Source organism: Haplochromis burtoni, unplaced genomic scaffold (assembly GCF_018398535.1).
Source record: "Haplochromis burtoni strain Fernald_Lab_line unplaced genomic scaffold, NCSU_Asbu1 Contig_579, whole genome shotgun sequence".
Classification (NCBI taxonomy): domain Eukaryota; kingdom Metazoa; phylum Chordata; class Actinopteri; order Cichliformes; family Cichlidae; genus Haplochromis; species Haplochromis burtoni.
The window spans coordinates 180,639-198,906 of NW_024582940.1; the positions used below are offsets into that span (position 1 = coordinate 180,639).

The following is an 18,268-nucleotide window of genomic DNA, read 5'->3' on the forward strand; positions in this document are numbered from 1 at the left end:
TGTACCTCTGGTGCAAATTACTGACCTCTGTCATCATTTTAAGTGGGGGAACTTGCACAATCGGTGGCTGACTAAATACTTTTTTGCCCCACTGTAGACTCTAAAACAGCTAGCTCATTATCTGCAGAAAAGTGGTTTATTTGCAGTTTCAGTAAGGTTTCAGAACTTATCACAGTACAGAGACAGCGTTAGTGAAAGTTACAAATGATCTGTTTATGGCCTCTATGAACTCATCTCTGTGCTTCACCTGACCTCAGTGCAGTGTTCTCAACTGCTGACCATAATATTTTATTACAAAGATTAGAGCATACACTAGGAATTAAAGGTACTGAGCTGCGGTGGTTTGAATCACATCTATCCTAATAGACTCCAATTTGTTCATGTAAATGGTGAGTCCTCCTCACAGACTGAAGTTAATTATTTAACAAATTTAACATTCTGCTCCTCACATACAAGGTCTTAAAACAATCAGGCCCTTAACCTTGTACCATACCATCCTATTAGAGCACTTTACTATACAGTATAAAGCACCTTGAGATGACTGTTGTTGTGATTTAGCACCAGAGATGGGCAGTAACGCGTTACTGTAATCCGATTACTTTTTTCAAGTAACAAGTAAAGTAAGGGATTAGTATTGCAAAAACGGTAATTAGATTACCGTTACTTTCCCGTAGGAACGCTGCGTTACTGCGTTACTAAAACCGTGATTTTTTTGCGAGAATGTCTCATGACAGTGACGTAAGCAAGTGCGACGTTCGTGACAACAGCTGTGTGCAGATCAACAATGGATAATATATCGAGTGCAGGAGAGAGTATGAGCGTTTAAAGCGTTTAAAGCATGGAAGTACTGATCTTACTTTGAGTTTGATTCCATAAAAAGTGACAAAAAATATTAGCGTCTGCTGCGTGGGAAGAAAACTTCTTTTTACAGCGAAAAAAAGCCCTAAACAAGCACCGAGTGCGCAACGACGTAATGGGAAATTCACAGAGAAACTTGCGGATTCTTCAACTGACCGCTGCGCACACCTGCACCAGGGCAAACCACTCTACACACATACATAAAAAAGACATCCTCATTATTATGAGTGAATAGTGTTATCATGTAAGGTTACTCTGAATTTCCTCTAATAGTTTTATCTAATCTAATTGAATCTCTCTAGTCTAACCTTAAATACCAACAATAATATTTCACAGCCCACAGGCTTCATTATAGTCATTAGATTTCTAAACAAGGCTACAATACAGTCAACTCACAATAACTTACATGACATGAAAGAGGTTGTATAGGAATTTTGGTGTTGTAGTTTACCTGCACTATAAAGCCTAGCTTTCTGCCATGAACCTGGCTGCAGATGAAAATGAAACTTGTCTTTTTGATTCTAGAACCTTGCAACTGGTCTCATAGAAACTGCTAATTTGTCCTTTTTTCAGTTTATTCACTTTGTTGAATTTTTTGGTCTCAGTTGAATTTGCTTGTGTTGTTGTACATGTAGTGTTTTGTCAGTGACACCACTTTTGTAATTTTGCTCTGTACCCTGTGTCCAATTATTATGTGATTAAAATACATGCTTTCAATAGGTATTTTCAAAAGTACTGCATGAACTGTTTAGATATTACAGCTGTATTTACATATTGTTCCCATTTTTAAAGGTTCAACAGTCACTGCACAACATATTGTTCAATGTAAGGATTGTTGCTGTTGATGCTTGGATGAAAATCTATTTCTCTTATTGTTTGGCTGAAGTCTACAACCCTGTGCCATCACAAATGCAGTATCTCCTCCTTTGCAGTCTGCCATAGTGTCAAGTACTACCCAGTGGGGTCCAAACCCTTTTCTAGGTCTCTGCAAAACGAACTGGACAAGCTGAGAGCCAGGATTACAACACAATGAGAAATAAGAGAGCTCTAATTTTCACTGAGACCTGGCTTTCAGAAAAAGTTCCAAGACTGCCGTTCAGATACAAATTCACTCCGTAACTTAAGTACATGCCACACAGAAACAACTATTGTCACGGCTGTGGCAGCAGTCGTGTGGTGTAGTGAAGGAAGGACCCAAACTGCTGGCACTGGCTGTGATGCGAGTAAGCTTTATTGGAGAAGATGAACACAACAAAAGCGAGGGCAAAACTAAAACATAACCTAAACTGGGAACAGCTAAAGAACAAACCTAAAATCATACAAACACGGGATGAAGAGCAGAAATGGCACAGAGGATGTTGGGCAGAGAGACACAGAAATTACACTAGGCTACACAGACGACTTGGCTGAGGTGTCCTGTGGGAGCAACACCAGAGCTGGTGATACCACAAAGTAAACAAACTGATCAGGAAGACTTTGTTGTTGGCTGCAAACCGGAAACCTTTGGAGATGTTTCCAAAGGTTCTGGCTCTGTTTCCTCAAGGGCAGATTCTTTTAGATCATGTTCAATAGTTTTTTACAATATATTTATCATATAATGCTTCATCATATATATATCGTATATATATCATATATATATATATGTTATATATCATATAACACTTTTGTTATTGTGACGAAAGAATTTCCCAAATATTTGATAAATGAATTATTTTCTATTTCATCTTAAAATCCTGGCAGAGTATCTCAACGGAGGAGATACACATTTGTGATAGCACAGGGTTGTAGACTTCAGTCAAACAATGAATGAAAAAGATTTTCATCCAAGAATCGTGGCTCAGGAGGTTGGGAAGCGTATCTGTAACCGGAAGGTCACCGGTTCGATCCCTGGGCTTTCTGTCCGGGTGGTTGTGACCTTGGGCAAGACACTTTACCCTACTTGCCTACTGGTGTTGGCCAGAGGGGCCGATGGCGCAATATGGCAGCCTTGCCTCTGTCAGTCTGCCCCAGTGCAGCTGTGGCTACAACTGTAGCTTGCCTCCACCAGTGAATGCGAGAGTGAATGAATAGTGGCATTGTAAAGCGCTATATCAATCCATTATTATTATTATTAAAAACCTTTAAAATGGGAACAATGTGTAAATAACTGTAATTCCTAAACAGTTCATGCTGTACTTTTGAAAATACCCTTAAGCCTCTGTGGGCATGTAGCTCTTATAGCCTTTTGAAAAAGGCTACAAGGCTAACAAGGCTTTATCTATCCATGATGCCAGATGACTCACAACAATTAGTTTTACTATAGGTACATGTTAAAGACATAAATTCTAAATTCAAATAAAAATTAGGTTATTGTACTTGGTACTAAACATTTTAAAAACATGGTATCTAACTAGATCCTTACTCTGGATGGCATTACGGTCTTGACCAGCATATGTCCTTCAATGTACACAACAAATATGCATATCTCTAAAATTAGAAACATTTTCTTCAGAGCCATAATGAAAAACTAGTTTATGCATTTATTACTTCTAGGCTGGACTGTAGTACTTTAATTTCACATGAATTCGATGATGAGGTCTGATTTTAAGTAGTGCAACTACATGCAAAAGTAAGAACCACACAGTACCATTAACACTGCTTAGTACTGCAGATTTAACTTTGTGGAAGCAGATGATAATCTTATGCCTACTGCATGCCTGTCACCAGCTATAATTGTTGTTTTTCTTACTCTCTTTTTTTTTTTCTTTTCAAAATTGCTTGGGTAAAATAACCAACTGTAACTTTGCAGTATTTTCTTAAAAAATGAAAAAAAAGATACACTCACCAGTGTGCTGCTGGGAGGGCTTTGTAGGGAACACTAGTGGAGGAAGAGGATTGACATGCATACTGGCAGTGATACTGATGCACCTACATTGCCTGTTGCTCCAGGTCTGACCAAGAGGACACGTCCTGTTGGCTAATGGACACCTTCAATAGACGGAGACAAAAAGATTGATAATACTTAGTTAATCCACATGTTCTGAAATTTTGTTTCTTTTTTTTTTTGTTAGGCAATATAGATGTGCTCACTGGTTCACTCAGAATGCAGCAAAATGCAGCATCAAGAGTAAAGGCCATCACACAAACAATTGTGCAAAGTCTTTCTGCACCATTGTGCTAGCAATATGCAAGAAAATCCTGAATTTAATTTTCTTGAATATATTAAATGATTTAATTCAACCTTATGTATTTTATATGATCATCAGTGATGAGCAGTCCTAAAACATTTGTAATGAGAGTGCCTTTGTTTATTTGTTCTCCCAAGTCTGGGTAATTGGTCAAGAGGAAAATAATAATTTGGACACGCATTATGTGTATATATGGACAGAGAAGAGACAGATTATGATGGAAACGTCATGGATTTAATTATTATAACAAATACATTCCTCCTAATAGATGGTTTATGCTTTTTCAGTGCTGGGAAAAAGTATTTGTATATTTATCACTCTAATAAATGTGTAAGATCACCAAAAACATCTTACTATTAGATTGAGATAACCCAAGTAAATATGAAATACAGTTTGTAAATGATGAAATACACCTTGACTTGGACCCTAATGCTCAATGTAGCTCTTCTGTCGTAATTCCACCCCCTTCTCACTTCCTCTCTGTTTTTCAACTTCCATCTCTAACTGATATTGCTGATCTCATCCACAAATCAAAGCCTTCTACCTGCCAGCTTGATCCTATCCCCACTGTCCTTGTCAAAGCCTGCTTACTCCCTCTCCTTCCTCTCATATCTGCTATTATTCACTCTTCACTCACCTCTGGAACTGTTCCTGCTTCTTTCAAAGTTGCTGCCATTACTCCAATCCTGAAAAAAACAGGTCTAGATCCCAACAACTTTAACAATTTTTGTCCTATCTCCCATCTACTATTCCTCTCAAAAATTCTTGAAAAAATAGTTGCTTCACAAGTCCATCTACACCTAACTGATAATAACCTTTACGAACAGTTCCAGTCTGGTTTCCGTCCTCTGCATAGCACCGAAACTGCTCTTATAAAAATAACAAATGATCTTCTTATGGCAGCTGATTCTGGTCTCCTCTCCATCCTTATTCTCCTTGATCTGAGTGCAGCCTTTGACACCATCTCTCATCCCATTCTTCTTAGCAGATTAGCTTCTATTGGTCTCTCTCATACTCCATTAGCCTGCTTTAAATCATACTTGTCTGACCGCACTCAGTTCATTCAATTAAAATCCTTCACTTCTCAGCCTTCTCCTCTATCTACTGGGGTGCCCCAGGGATCTGTCCTCGGGCCCCTCCTTTTCATTCTTTACCTTCTTCCACTCTGACACATTTTTCGTAAATATAACATTCAGTTCCACTGCTATGCCGATGACACCCAGATTTACCTCTCTAAGTTTCGCATCCATTTTAAAATAATCCTTTATACATTTAAGGCTATTCATTCTCTCTCTCCACCATACCTCTCTGATTTAGTACAGATGAACTTCACATCCCGGTGCCTCACATCTTCATCTTCTCTTTCTCTCTCTGTTCCTTCCGCTCATCTGATTACAATGGGGGGCGGGGCTTTTAGTTGCTCTGCCCCTCGACTTTGGAATTCCTTACCCCCTGACCTCAGAAATATTAGTTCATTCCCTCTTTTTAAGTCCACCCTCAAACCTCATCTGTTTAAAATTGCTTATGTTTAAACCTCTGTATGCTCTTAACTTTTATCTGTTATTCTTATTATTGTGTATATTTCCAGTTTTTGTGTTTTTATTTGTTGTACAATGTCCTTGGGTGCTTTGAAAGGTGCTATTTTTAAATAAAATGTATTATTATTATTATTATTATTATTATTATTATTGTTGTTGTTGTTGTTGTGTGGATGCTTTAAGGCATCCACACTATTGAGTTCCTGTTTCTCTTTATTCTTTATCCTTCAAGTTGCTCCTTTCTTTGCCTCTTAACTACTCCCTCAGTTTTCAGCCGTTTTTCACCGTTCAAACTCTCAACTGTTCTGCTCTTTCTGCTAATGCTTGCTATGACTTTTGGTACTTATTACTATTATACTTTTTTTAACTTTTTAACTTCCAAAATTCTGCTAAAACTTGCTTGATTTTGAAACTTAACTACATCCTCATACTTTCACGTAGAAACGCCATTCAAACTTTAAAACATTCTCAAATTATTGGGTTATCCATGTACGATTCAGCTTTTTCATATCTGTTACCGTTTTAATTTAATGCCTCTTCAAGTTTTCAGTTGCAGCTTTGTGATTTTTCAGAAAATACATGCGTCATTATGGTTGCTATGCAATTAACTTAGAGGGGACACTTGAGCTTTTTGAATTTTCTCTTCATGTCCGAACAACTTCTTGCTACTCGCTCAATTTCTACTCAAACCCCACAAAGTATACATCAAAACGTAGGTATTTTTGGTGGCTTTCAGAAAATGTCACTATCATTGTTGTGGGAGTTACAGGTTTTTGCAAATCTCCTCAGAGCAACACAAAGTCTGAATACTCTCCATAGACGGTCAATGGAGAGCTTGTTCAAAATCAGCGCTGGAATTCTCTAATGAGACGCATTTTCAAATCGTCATATCTCCTTAACGAAGCAAAGTTAAGACATGAGGCTTGTCTTGTGCCAATATATCTTTAGACACTCCTGAAGACACTCACAATTCAAGAATTTTTCATTAACCTTTCATCATTTGGCCATGAACTCTCTCTGTGCCTGTGTGTGTGTAAAGGGCTGCACCAGGTGCAGCTGTTTAGGGGGGTAACAGGCAGCCTCTCTGATCGGTGGATTAAAATTGAGCAGCTCCAGGTTGTTTGACTGACCTAGAAACGTAGGCCGTGTCCAAATTCATGGGCTGCATCCTCCTGAGGACCCGGCCTTCGCGGTCTACGTGGGCCGGGTCCTCAGAAGGTCGGGTAGGCTGGAAGTAAACGGCTGTGAAATTGGACGGTCTAGCCTTCTGATTAGCGTCACCGCTGTCTCGGTGGAGTTTAATAAACTCGGCCGTCTGCTCCTTGCTATCTAAAATATAACAGGACACTGGCGTAAATTCTCGACCTCATACTTCTGTTTAATCAGTTTTCTGTTTGACGTTTAGTCAGCTGTGTGAAAACCAAGGAGGAACCCACCCGGGGGATTAATAAAGTTTTATTTTATCTAATCTAATAACTTTAATCTCAGCCAAACCGATTTACTCACGAACAAACAAAACACTGAAAAAAGCCCAACAATAACATTTTTAGGTTGTCTAAGTGACTTATATATTACGTTTAACCCGAGTAGCGAAAGTCCGCGGTGATCTGAAAATGATGTGCCGGGAGTTGTGCCGTTCTCGGCGGCTTCAGTGACCCTCGAGCTCGGCTAGCTATCGAGCTGGTGGGTAGCAGACGTCTCCGAAAACGTCGAAGCACTTTTGCAAATATGCGATATCTTGATAAACCGAGCAGATATTTGATGTTTACACAGCTACTTTCTCGCCTGAAAATATGTTAAAAGTTTATTTTGTGACCCAGAAAGATTAGTATGAGTAATTTTAAAACTTAGTAGCGGCCGCCATTGTTGGAAACTGGAGTTTGGCTGGGCCGCGCTATGAATTCTGGGATATGGTAGGCCACGAAGGACACACCCGACCCATCCTTCAAATTCGGGGAAAAGGAGGACGCATTTGTCGGCTGCATTCGGAGGAGTCTACGAATTTGGACAGCCTTCGGCGCGTCGCTGTGACGTAATCGGTCTACAAATGCGGCCTCAGGAGGATGCAGCCCATGAATTTGGACACGACATTACAAGAAACACTATTAACAGCCCCTGTTCACTTCCTGCTCTCTCTCTCTGTGTTTGCGTGCGTGTGTGTGAGTGTGAGAGTGAGAGAGACAGAGACCGTTTTTAGGCCGCATCTCATTAGTGGATGCAAATTAAATATATTCAGACTGGTTGACTGGCATAGATCCTGTATGTGTGTGTGTCTCTCTGTACATGTATTTCCATATGTGCCCATAGCTCTAATTTTGCGTATCTGCTGGCTGTTCTTTCCTGTTTTTCTAAAGTCTGTGAAAATTTGTTTTAGTTAAACAATAAGTAGTTTTGAGGAAAATTCACCTTGTTAAGCTGGTAATATTTGTTTTCCAATATTTCTATTTAAGTTATTAATATTGTGCTAAATCATAGTATTTCTGCTATCACATAGTATTTTGGGTATTTTTTAGTATTTATGGTAAATCATAGTGTTTTTTCTAAATCATAGTATTTCTGCCAAATCATAGTATTTCTGCCAAATTATAGTTTTTCTGTTAAAATATCATGTCTCTCTTAAGTCACAATATTTTTGCTAAGATGTTATGTTAATGCTCCATGTCAGAAATATTTTGCAGAAAGCCCATGTCTCTGTCTATGTTAGGAAGGGGTGCAGCTGTATTGACAGGAACAACTACACAGCCTGACAAAGCAGACAGAAGCAGCATCTCTGTTTGGTGGATTCAAATTGGGCAGATCCAAGCTGTTTGACTGTCATAGATACAGTTGAAAATATAAAGCTGAAAAAAGCTGATGTCAGTATTTGAAAAAGGTTTTGAACTTTTAATAACTTCACAGAAGCACTGTGTGTGTGTGTGTGTGTGTGTGTGTGTGTGTGTGTGTGTGTGTGTGTGTGTGAGAGAGAGAGAGAGAGAGAGAGAGAGACCCTTTCTTGGCAAAATCTCATTGTAGGATTCAAATTGAATATATTCAGACTGGTTGACTGGCAAAGATCCTTTGTGTGTGTGTGTGTTTCTCTCTGTGCACTTGCTTTTCCATATGTGTCCATATTTGTAATTGTGTGTATTTGTTGGCTGTTCTTTGTTGTTGTTTTTTTTTCTGCCCATTTCTCACAGGTGAACAACAATTAGTTTTGAGGGAACTTAACCATGTTCAGCTTTTTTCAGCTGGTCATTTTGCTTTTCCAATATTTCCAAGTGAGTTATTACTATTCTGCTAAATCATAGTATTTGTTCTAAATCATATTAATTCAGCTATATCATAGTATTTCTGTCAAATCATAGTGTTTCTACTAAATTATAGTTGTTGTTGTTTTTTTACTAAATATAGTATTTCTGCTAAATCATGCTATGTTATAATATTTGTGCCAAATCATAGTTTCTCTGCCAAATTGCAGCATTTCTGCTAAATCACAGTATTTCTGCTGAATCAGAGTATTTCAGCTATGTTGTAGTATTTTCCTAAATCACAGTATTTCTGTAATGTTTAAGTATTTTTGCTAAATATAGTATTTCTGTTATCTTATAGTATTTCTCCTAAATTCTTGTATTTCTGAGAAGTTACCATGTTCCTGCTAAGTTACAATATTTACAATATAAGTTCTCTTTTATTGTATATCTGCCAAGAATCATGTTTCTTTTAAGTTATTGCAGTTCTGCTAAGTAATTACATTTTTTTCAAAGTTCTTATGCTTCTGCAAAGTTTTTACACTTTTTGCAACTTTTCAGCTTTTTCAGCTAGTTTTAGCAAACAGCTTCAGCTTTACAGCATCCACACAGCATTTTCACAGGAAATGCCAATTTTTCTATTTTTTAATTGAATATTCTACACAGAATACTCCATAATGACAATGTGGAAAAAGCTTGCTTGAATTTCTTTCAAATTTATTACAAATAAAAACAAAATATATCATAAATAAGTAACAGTCTTTGCCATGACTCTCAAAATTGAGCATTATGTTTCCGCAGATCATCTACAACTTGATTTCAGTCTACCTGTGCTAAATTCAGTTAATTAGACATGATTTGGAAAGGCACACACCTGTCTTTAAAAGGTCCCATAGTTGACAGTGGATGTCAGAGCATAACCCAAACCATCAAGCTCAAAGACTTGTCAAAATACAATCTGAGATAACATTTTATAAAGCTCTTCTTTCAGCCCTTGGTACTTCTCGAGCTTCTTACTTTCCTTTTTTTCTCATGTTGCTTTCACTTGGTATAGCTACATCTATTACTGTGGCTATCTTCTTCTGCTTATCCAACACTAGGTTAGCCATCACCACTTTGCCCATGTGTATCTGGAAGTTCCACAGGATCTTAGCTCAGTCATTCTACACCACTCTGGGGGGCATGTCCCACCTTGGCCTTGGGACTTCCAGGCCATACTCGACATAAATGTTCCTGTATACTATGGCGGCCACTTGATTATGGCATTCCATGTATGCCCTGGTTGCTTGCACCTTACTGTTATCTGCTGGATTGTCTCAGAGGCATCTTTACACAATCTGCACCTTCATCTTATTGTCCCATCTGATCACTGGGAGGGCGTAGTTGTTGATTGCCCAGATCTCGTTCTTCCTGTTCAGCTGACTCTTCAGGACTTGCCTTACTCTTTGCAAGTATTTGGTGGTTGCAGCTTTCCTATCAGCCTTGCCATGGTTCTCATTTGCCTGTGGGATTCCCAGGTACTTGTAGCTGTCCTCGAAGTCGTACAATCCCCTAAGTTCTGACTACTTTCCCTCTCTTTGTTACCAGTCGACTACACTTCAACAGTGTGAATGACATTCCAATGTCATTGCTATAGATCCTAGTAGTTTGAATCAGTGAATCAATGTCTCATCCACGACTGGCATACAGTTTGAGGTCATCCATGTACAAGAGGTGGCTAACGCATGCTCAATTCCATAGTCGGTATCTGTAGCCAGTCTTGTCAATGATCTCACTTAAGGGGGTTCATCCCTATGCAGAACAGCAGTACGGACAGAACACCTCCTTGGTAAATCCAGCACTTGATGGTGACTTGTGCAGTTGGCTTGAAGTTGGCCTTGAGTGTTGTTCGCCACATCCCTATTGAGTTCTTGAGTAAGGTTCTTAACGTCCTGTTGATCTTGTGTAGTTCTAGGCATTCCAGGATCCATGGGTGGGGCATTGAGCCATAGGCCTTCTTCTAGTCAATGCAGGTGATGCACAGGTTGGTGAGCCTGGTCTTGCAGTCTTAGGCGACTGCTCTGTCTACCGGGAGCTGGTGGCCCCTTCTGGTGTTCCTGCCAGTTCCTTTCTGTGGCCTGCTCATGTATTGAGCCATGTCCCTGTTCATCTTAGCTGCTATGATGCCTGATCATGTGGTACTGAGGCAGGTTATTGGCTGCTAGTGGGATGCGACCGGTCCCTTCTGGGGATCCTTGGGTAGTAGGACTGTCTGGCCTTCAGTTAGCTATTCCAGGTGTGTCTCATCTACTAGCAGCTGTTCCATTTGGCACAGTCTGCCACTGTGATGATTACTGAATCCTGTTCAGGGAGGTTGCTGTAGTCAGCTCTCAGAACCACTAGCCACTGAACACTGTTGTTATGGGTTGCATCCTTGTCCCATATGCTCTTCCAGTATTGCTCTGTCTCCAGTCTTGCTAAGACTGATCTCACATTATTCCCCTGCCAATCCAGACTCCACCAGATTATCAGCTCACCTTGTGTGGTAAACAGGCCAGTTTGTTTGCTCTTTCCTTGCTACTTGTTCCCGTGTGATACCATACCTTTTTTTGTCTCCAGTGTTAACCCTGCCTGCCTCAGAAACTATTTCCATGTGCATTCACCAACCTCTGCTGGATGCCATTTATCGCCTGTTGCCTGGCATCCCAACTAAACTGTATGTTTAGTTAGGAGCCACTCCACACAGCCTTCCTGCTCTCACAGGAAGCCTGTGGAAAATGTTGCTAAACTCACCTCCCTCTCCTCCCTCCCAGATCTTGCCCAGCTTCTCACTGCCAGTTTCCATTTTCCCTGCTAGCACAGTCTCTCGTTCTAGTTAATGTAATCCTTGTGTTAAGTCAATCTCTGACTCTTGCCTAAGTAAAGGCTCATTCATGAGTTTTTGTTTGTTTGTTCATCTCTGTAAACATTTGTATCATTGTTTGTAAACATATCATGATTGAATAAAGTCTTTAACTGATTCATGTGCCTAGTTTTTTTGCCTGGGTTCTGCATTTGTTTGCAATACCACAGTAATAAACATTACCCTGTATCACAGTATTTCATCAAATTCAAAATAATAATTAAAATAAATTGTACTTCTTCTCAGTTTGACTGTTGGATATGTTTTCTGTGTTCTATTGTGAATAAAACATTTGTTCGTGACATTCAGAACTCTATGCATTCTGTTTTATTTACATTTTAACACAGCATCCCAATTTCTTTGGGATTGGGGTTGTAAATTATTGTATAATAAGAGACTAAATGGCAAACAGATGCAGAGGCGTTAAGACTGGTGGCAAAGGTAACCTTTTTCTGGCTGTAAGGGAAGGTATCAATTTATAATGATGCTACTCCTACATAAAATGTAGAACACTTGTAAGCCATTATGATATAAGTAACTACATATTGTTATTAATCTTTTAATATTTATGTAACTGAAAATAAACTGAACTGTGAATTACTCTGGAAATCAGATACCTAGTTTGGATTTTTAGAAAATGCCAACAAAAAACTATATTTCCCTTGAAAATATTGTACATAGAAACACACATGATCAATTATAAATCACCTGAATGTAAAAATTGTTGATCTGAAATGCCATATTTAGGGGAACCATTGACTTAGACACAGAGATGGACAACAGTTGGTGTGTTTGCAGACAGAGAAATTGTTTGAAGTCATGAAAGCGTCTGGCAGTGAAAAAAGGCCCAACATGGTTTCAATTAGAGCTGCAGTGGTTTGGATACACAAGCACACATACAAAGTATTAGAGGGTGAAGTGGAAAGGGAAAGGAAAAGTTTAAGAGAGTGATAGAAAGAGAGAGATAGCTTTCTGGCGTGAGCAGAGGGGAATGGCTCGGGTGCATTCTTGCACTTCACCTAATGTGAAACATATCTGTGTGCTTCATGTTGATGCATGAGTTTTTGCCGCTATAACCTGTTTAACTTCACTGTCTGCGTTTGTGCACATATATGTGTCTCCATATTTGTACAGAAGAGTTACAACAACCTCCAGACATGAAAACAAATTCACCATCTACTGTTCAAATATTTATGGATTAAATGTAAAAAGTTGGTTAATGGGTTTGAAGTCTAAATATACGTGATTTATATTTTGTTAGTAGATCTTTGGGCAGATCATCATATTATACACTTACTACTTTTTACCTACAAACATAATCTTAACTGTCTTACTTTCCCGAATTTAAATCTAGTCTTGAGGTCTAGGAGACATATAACTTCGCCTTCCATATCTGAGCAAGACATTACTCTCCAATTTGTAGTGTATTAGTGTATTTCAAGCAGACACACACCTGAAGAGGGCTTCTTCCATTTCCTATTTCGATTTCATTCTCACAAGTCCCAGGAAAACTGTTGGCCATCACAAAATGTGTACGCAAGCCAGTTCTGTTCCTATGACCTCATAAATATAAGTGAACAATAATCATTCTAATTCAAAAAATTGAAGGAAAAAAGAAAGAAAAAGAAACATTAAAGTTAAAGTGAAAGAAGAACAAGTTTTCAGACCATTAGAGCAAATATTAGAAAAACTGTGCCATCCATTCATCTATCCATCCACCCAATCCAGGCTTGGGTTGGGATAGAGGTACCTAGACCTTTGCCACGCCTGCAGTTGTTCTGGAGGGATACTGAGGCACTCCCAAGCCAGCCAAGAGATTTAATCCCTCTTTCCTGGGTCTCCTCCTCCTCCAGAGCATATCTGAAACACCTCACCTACTAGGTGCTCAGGAGTAGTGATATGCGAATCATATCGTTCAATACTCGAGAATCACTTTACTGACTCGTGAATCATGATTCACAAGCTCAACTGACTCATTCACTGATTCATCCCTGTTGCTGTTAGCAAACTAATTTCAATAGTAGAAATATATCTAGCTTGTAATTAAAATTGTGCGAAAAAAAACAACAGCCAGTTTCTTAACAGAAACATTTCTGCTCTGAACTGGAAGAAAACACCCTGAGTAGAAAGCTCACATCAAGACAATAGCTCCTCAGTTCACAGTAGCATCGCTCTGCTAACGGCACATTTGAGTTACTCACCCCCTCCCTTCCTGTGCGGAATCGTAGCATGAAAGAATCACTCAGTCACTCACTCACTCACCCCCTCCTTTCCTGTGCTGAATCGTAGCATAAGCAAATCTCTCACTCACTCCCCCCCCCACCCCCCTCCTTTGTTCACAGCTTCTTCTTCTTGGTTGTTAAGGTGCATTACCACCCCCTGGCTCACAGCTCAGTGGACATTTAGATGAGAAAATATATATTTGACACATTTGAGGAAACTACTAATAAAATAAAAATAAATAAAATACATTTTCCCTGTAGAAATCTAAATTTTTTTGCTCTTTTTTGCTCTATAAAAATAGTTGTTTTTCTTTTTCAATCATCTTAGCAGTAGGATATACATGAAAAGAGAACCAAATTAAGTTTGAGTGAAAATGTAAATTTTTTGCACTCTCTGGGCAACTGACTCAGTGACTCAAGTGACTCAAAAAACACGATTCATTTTGGTGAGTGACTTATTCAAACTTGTTTCAGTAAAAAGAATCGAATTTATCAATCACTACTCAGGAGGTCTCCAGGAGGTCTCAAATGCCTAAACCACCTCTACTGGCTCCTGTTTGACATTGAGGAGTAGCGGCTTTACTGAGTATCTTTTCTTATTTTTTTTTCAACAAAAATAAGCACATTATAACAAGAATTAAGCAAGACAAAGAAACAGTCAAGATAGTCATTTACCAGCTCATATTTTAAAAAGCCTCGTAAGGCTATGTTAATGCAATTGGGTGATTTTCTCTCATTTCTGCATTGTAATTTGGAATCAAATGGATTTAAGGAAATGGCATTTCTTTATTTCTAAGCTAGAGCTGCTGAAAGTTCATCAAATTTTTTCACGCCAATGGACCATTGTTTTTACAGCAATGGTGGATCATGGAGCTTAGCAATATTTTTTATAAGCCAAGCTTTCCGGTTGGCTGTCTTGAGCCAATCTCTCTTTCGGCTTTGTCATGTGACAAAGTAAAAATACAGATTCAAATGGATGAAGAAAGACACAGGTGAAATGACCATGGAATGTACCAAAAACTGATCCTACACTATCTTTTGGTCTTTAGATAGAGATAAACAATGGCTTAGGGGTATATTTTCAGACAAAACCTAATTTCCTTCGGGATTAATAAAGTATTCTGATTCTGATTCTGATTCTCCTGATTATGAGAGTGATCTTGTTTTTATGGGGTTGTAAAAGAAACATAGTCCACCAATCTCCACTGTTTGGGCTGTTTGAATGGGTGCAAATACATTGAGATTTTTGCACATTACATGTAGCACATTAGAGCCTCTGTTGTGGTGGTTCATTGTCTTAGATTCTGGCATTAACACAATTACTATTTATTCCTTCTAAATAAACTAATTAGTAAGTATTGTTTCAGCACAGGAAATGTGGTTGCAGGATATGGAATTCAAGACGCTAGAGTTCATATTTTGAGGCAGGAGGTAGTCAGTGGGGCAAACCTTTGTCCAAAGGCTTCCTAGCAGGTAAATTGTCATGCTGGTTTCTGTCATCTAGTCACTTCTATGACTAGAAGATACCATAAAGAAGAAACAACTGCAAAAGGGTATAATGCAGAAATACATGGGGGCAGGGATACCTCAGTAGGTAGAGTGGTCGCCCCATGATCGGAAAGTCGGGGGTTCGAATCCACTGAACGGCTACCCTAAGGGACCCCTGAGCAAGGTACTGTCCCTACATACTGCGCCCTGGGTGCCTGCTTAGTGGCTGCCCACTGCTTCACTGAGTGAATGGGTCAAATGCAGAGAAAAACAACTAATTTCCCCATGGGGATCAATAAAGTATACATTATTATTATTATTATTATTACATGTATGAAAAAGTATGTGTGAAAACATTTGCCTAACAGGTGTGTTCTGTCGGGCATACGTTTCTGTGGCATGACTGTCACAGAAAGAAGAATTATGTTACAGGTTTACAGAGAATGGTGGGAATGATTTCCTGAGGTGTTCTTTTTAGTAGCAGGGTTAAATCACAAGTGGGAAGGATTTCTGATGGCTCAGTAGTGTTGAATGGAGTGGTTGAGATGGATTGTCCATGAGGGAGAGCAGTTTGTTCAGTGAACAATGACAGTTTGCATGTGACTGGACATATGCAGACTGCACAAGTAACCTATCCCACCTTTTAGTGGTCATAATTTTGGCTTATATGTGTGCATTTAGCCAATTTATTATATAATATAATATGTAAACAAATAACAACATGTAATGAACATTAAATAAAAAGTTCTGATATAATGTTCTCCAGGAGAACTTTAAAATGATTTTGAGGGAGGCTGGGGACATTGAGTCCAAATGAACTATGTTCTGCACCTCTGTTTGAGGCTGTTGCGAAGGAGTTGGGGCTACAAGGTTGGTGCCTGTCGTGGTGGTAATTCCTACATGAGATGTGGACCAGCAGGCCAAGCGGAATGCAGCTAAAGTAATAGTTTAACCAAACCTCAGGTGAGGGAGGAGTTTGGTGAGACAAGGAAAAAGACTTTCAGCCTGCCTCAAAACAATTTTGGGCAAACCATCAGGAGACTCAGGATGGGAAAGGGGTGTTCTACTCACATGGTGCATAGTGTAGGTGGGATGTTGCTGACTTCAACTGACAAGACAGTCGGGCGGTGGAAGGGAGTATGGGGATGAGGGGGAAGACTTGCCCATCACTAGGGCAAAATCATTGAGGCAGTTAAACAACTCATTGGTGTTTGGGTTTCTGGGGTGAATGAGGTTTCTGTCAATACAGTTTCTGAAGGCCCAGAATGTTGCAGGGTTGTCCTGGCTGATGCAACTCTACTCCATCATGTGGCACTCTGGAGTGGTTCCTCAGGATTATCAGACTGCTGTGGTGGTCACCATCTTTAGGATGGGGTATCAGAGGGTTAACTACAGGGAAATTATACTCTTCAGCCTCCCTGGGACGGTCTATGGCAGGGTACTGGAGAGGAATGTTAATCCATCTTTCGAACCTCAAATAAAGGGGGAACAATGTGATTTTTGTTCGCTGGTTGCTGAACATTTGATTAGTTCTTTATCCTCTCAAGGATATATAAGACTGTGTGTAAATTTGCCCAACCACTCTACATGTGTTTTGTTGATTTGGAGAAGGCACTCAACTTGGTCCCATGGAGTATCCTGTGGGAGGAGCATGGGAGTCTGGCCTGTTGCTATTAGCCATTTGAGCTCTGTAATTGTTGCAGGAGCTTGGTCCACATTGTCAGCAATAACTCATTCCTGGTGGGTGTTGGACCGAGTGAGGACTGCGCTTTGACACCAGTTCTGTTCATAGAGAATTTCTAGGCATATCCAGGTAGATGGCCAAGTGGCTTCAGAATATTGTCTTTGATTTTGCAGATAATGTGGTTCTGCTGGGCTCATCAGCTGGTGGCCTCCAGCTCGCACTGATTAAGGGGAGAAAGGAAGAGGAGATTGACAGGTGGATTGGGGCTACGGCTGCAGTGATGAGGACATTGCATCAGGTTATTGTAATTAAGGGAAGAGATGAGTGTAAAAAAGCAAAACCCTACCCTAGCCTAGCTTATTATCACAAGATCTGAGTACTGAGATCTGGTGAACACAATAAATGAGATCCTGGATACAAGCGGTGGTAAATAAGCTATCTCCGAAGGGTGGCTCTCCCTTAAAGAAGGTGAGGAATTCAGCCATCCAAGAGTGGTTTAGAGCAAATTCACAACTCCTACACATGGAAAGGTGCCAGTCAAGGTGGTTAAGGGATCTGACTAGAATCCCTCCTGGATGAGGTGCTTCGGGCATGCTCCACCAAAGGAGGCCATGGGACAGACCCACGACACGCTGAAGAGATTACCTTTCTCAGCTGGCCTGGGAATGCCTGGAGGTGTCTGGGGAGAGGGAGGTCCTTGCTTAGGCTGCTGCCCCCACGACCCAGCCCTGGATAAGCAGCAGAAAATAGATGGATGGATTGATGGAAGAAATCTTAGTTCTCACCGTCAATCATTTCCAATATGAAAAGTACACCTCTGTTTCAGGTAATGCTCCACAGCGTAAGCCACTTTGTCTGCACCTAAGTAGATCACATTTGGCTGAACAAAGTAAAAAACATTTGTCACTGTAAATATGCGGATTTGTGTTAAATTATTTGCCATTTTATTCCATTCTATAACAGCAGTGTTTTCAGAGGACACAAACTGGCAAGAAGAACTTGCTAAGAGAATTCCAAGGGTCAGCTGGTCATAAATCCCAGCATGCATCATGCAGGTATAAGCACAGGAACATACAAATGCCATAGTTAACCTAGAAAAGGTTAAAGGTCTTAAATAATCAGGCCCCATCTTATCTTAATGACCTTGTAGTACCATATCACCCTATTAGAGCACTTCGCTCTCACACTGCAGGCCTACTTGTT

At 39.7% G+C, this 18,268-nt stretch overlaps 1 protein-coding gene across 1 annotated transcript in view; it reads right to left on the reverse strand.

The window, feature by feature from the left end:
• vegfc (vascular endothelial growth factor c) overlaps positions 1-18,268 on the reverse strand; it is a gene marked incomplete in the record, with an annotated part of 103,580 nt that overhangs the window by 18,998 nt on the left and 66,314 nt on the right. Inside the window, 1 exon segment of the mRNA XM_014329609.2 lies at positions 3,683-3,825. Within this exon segment, the coding sequence (XP_014185095.1) occupies positions 3,683-3,825 (143 nt within the window).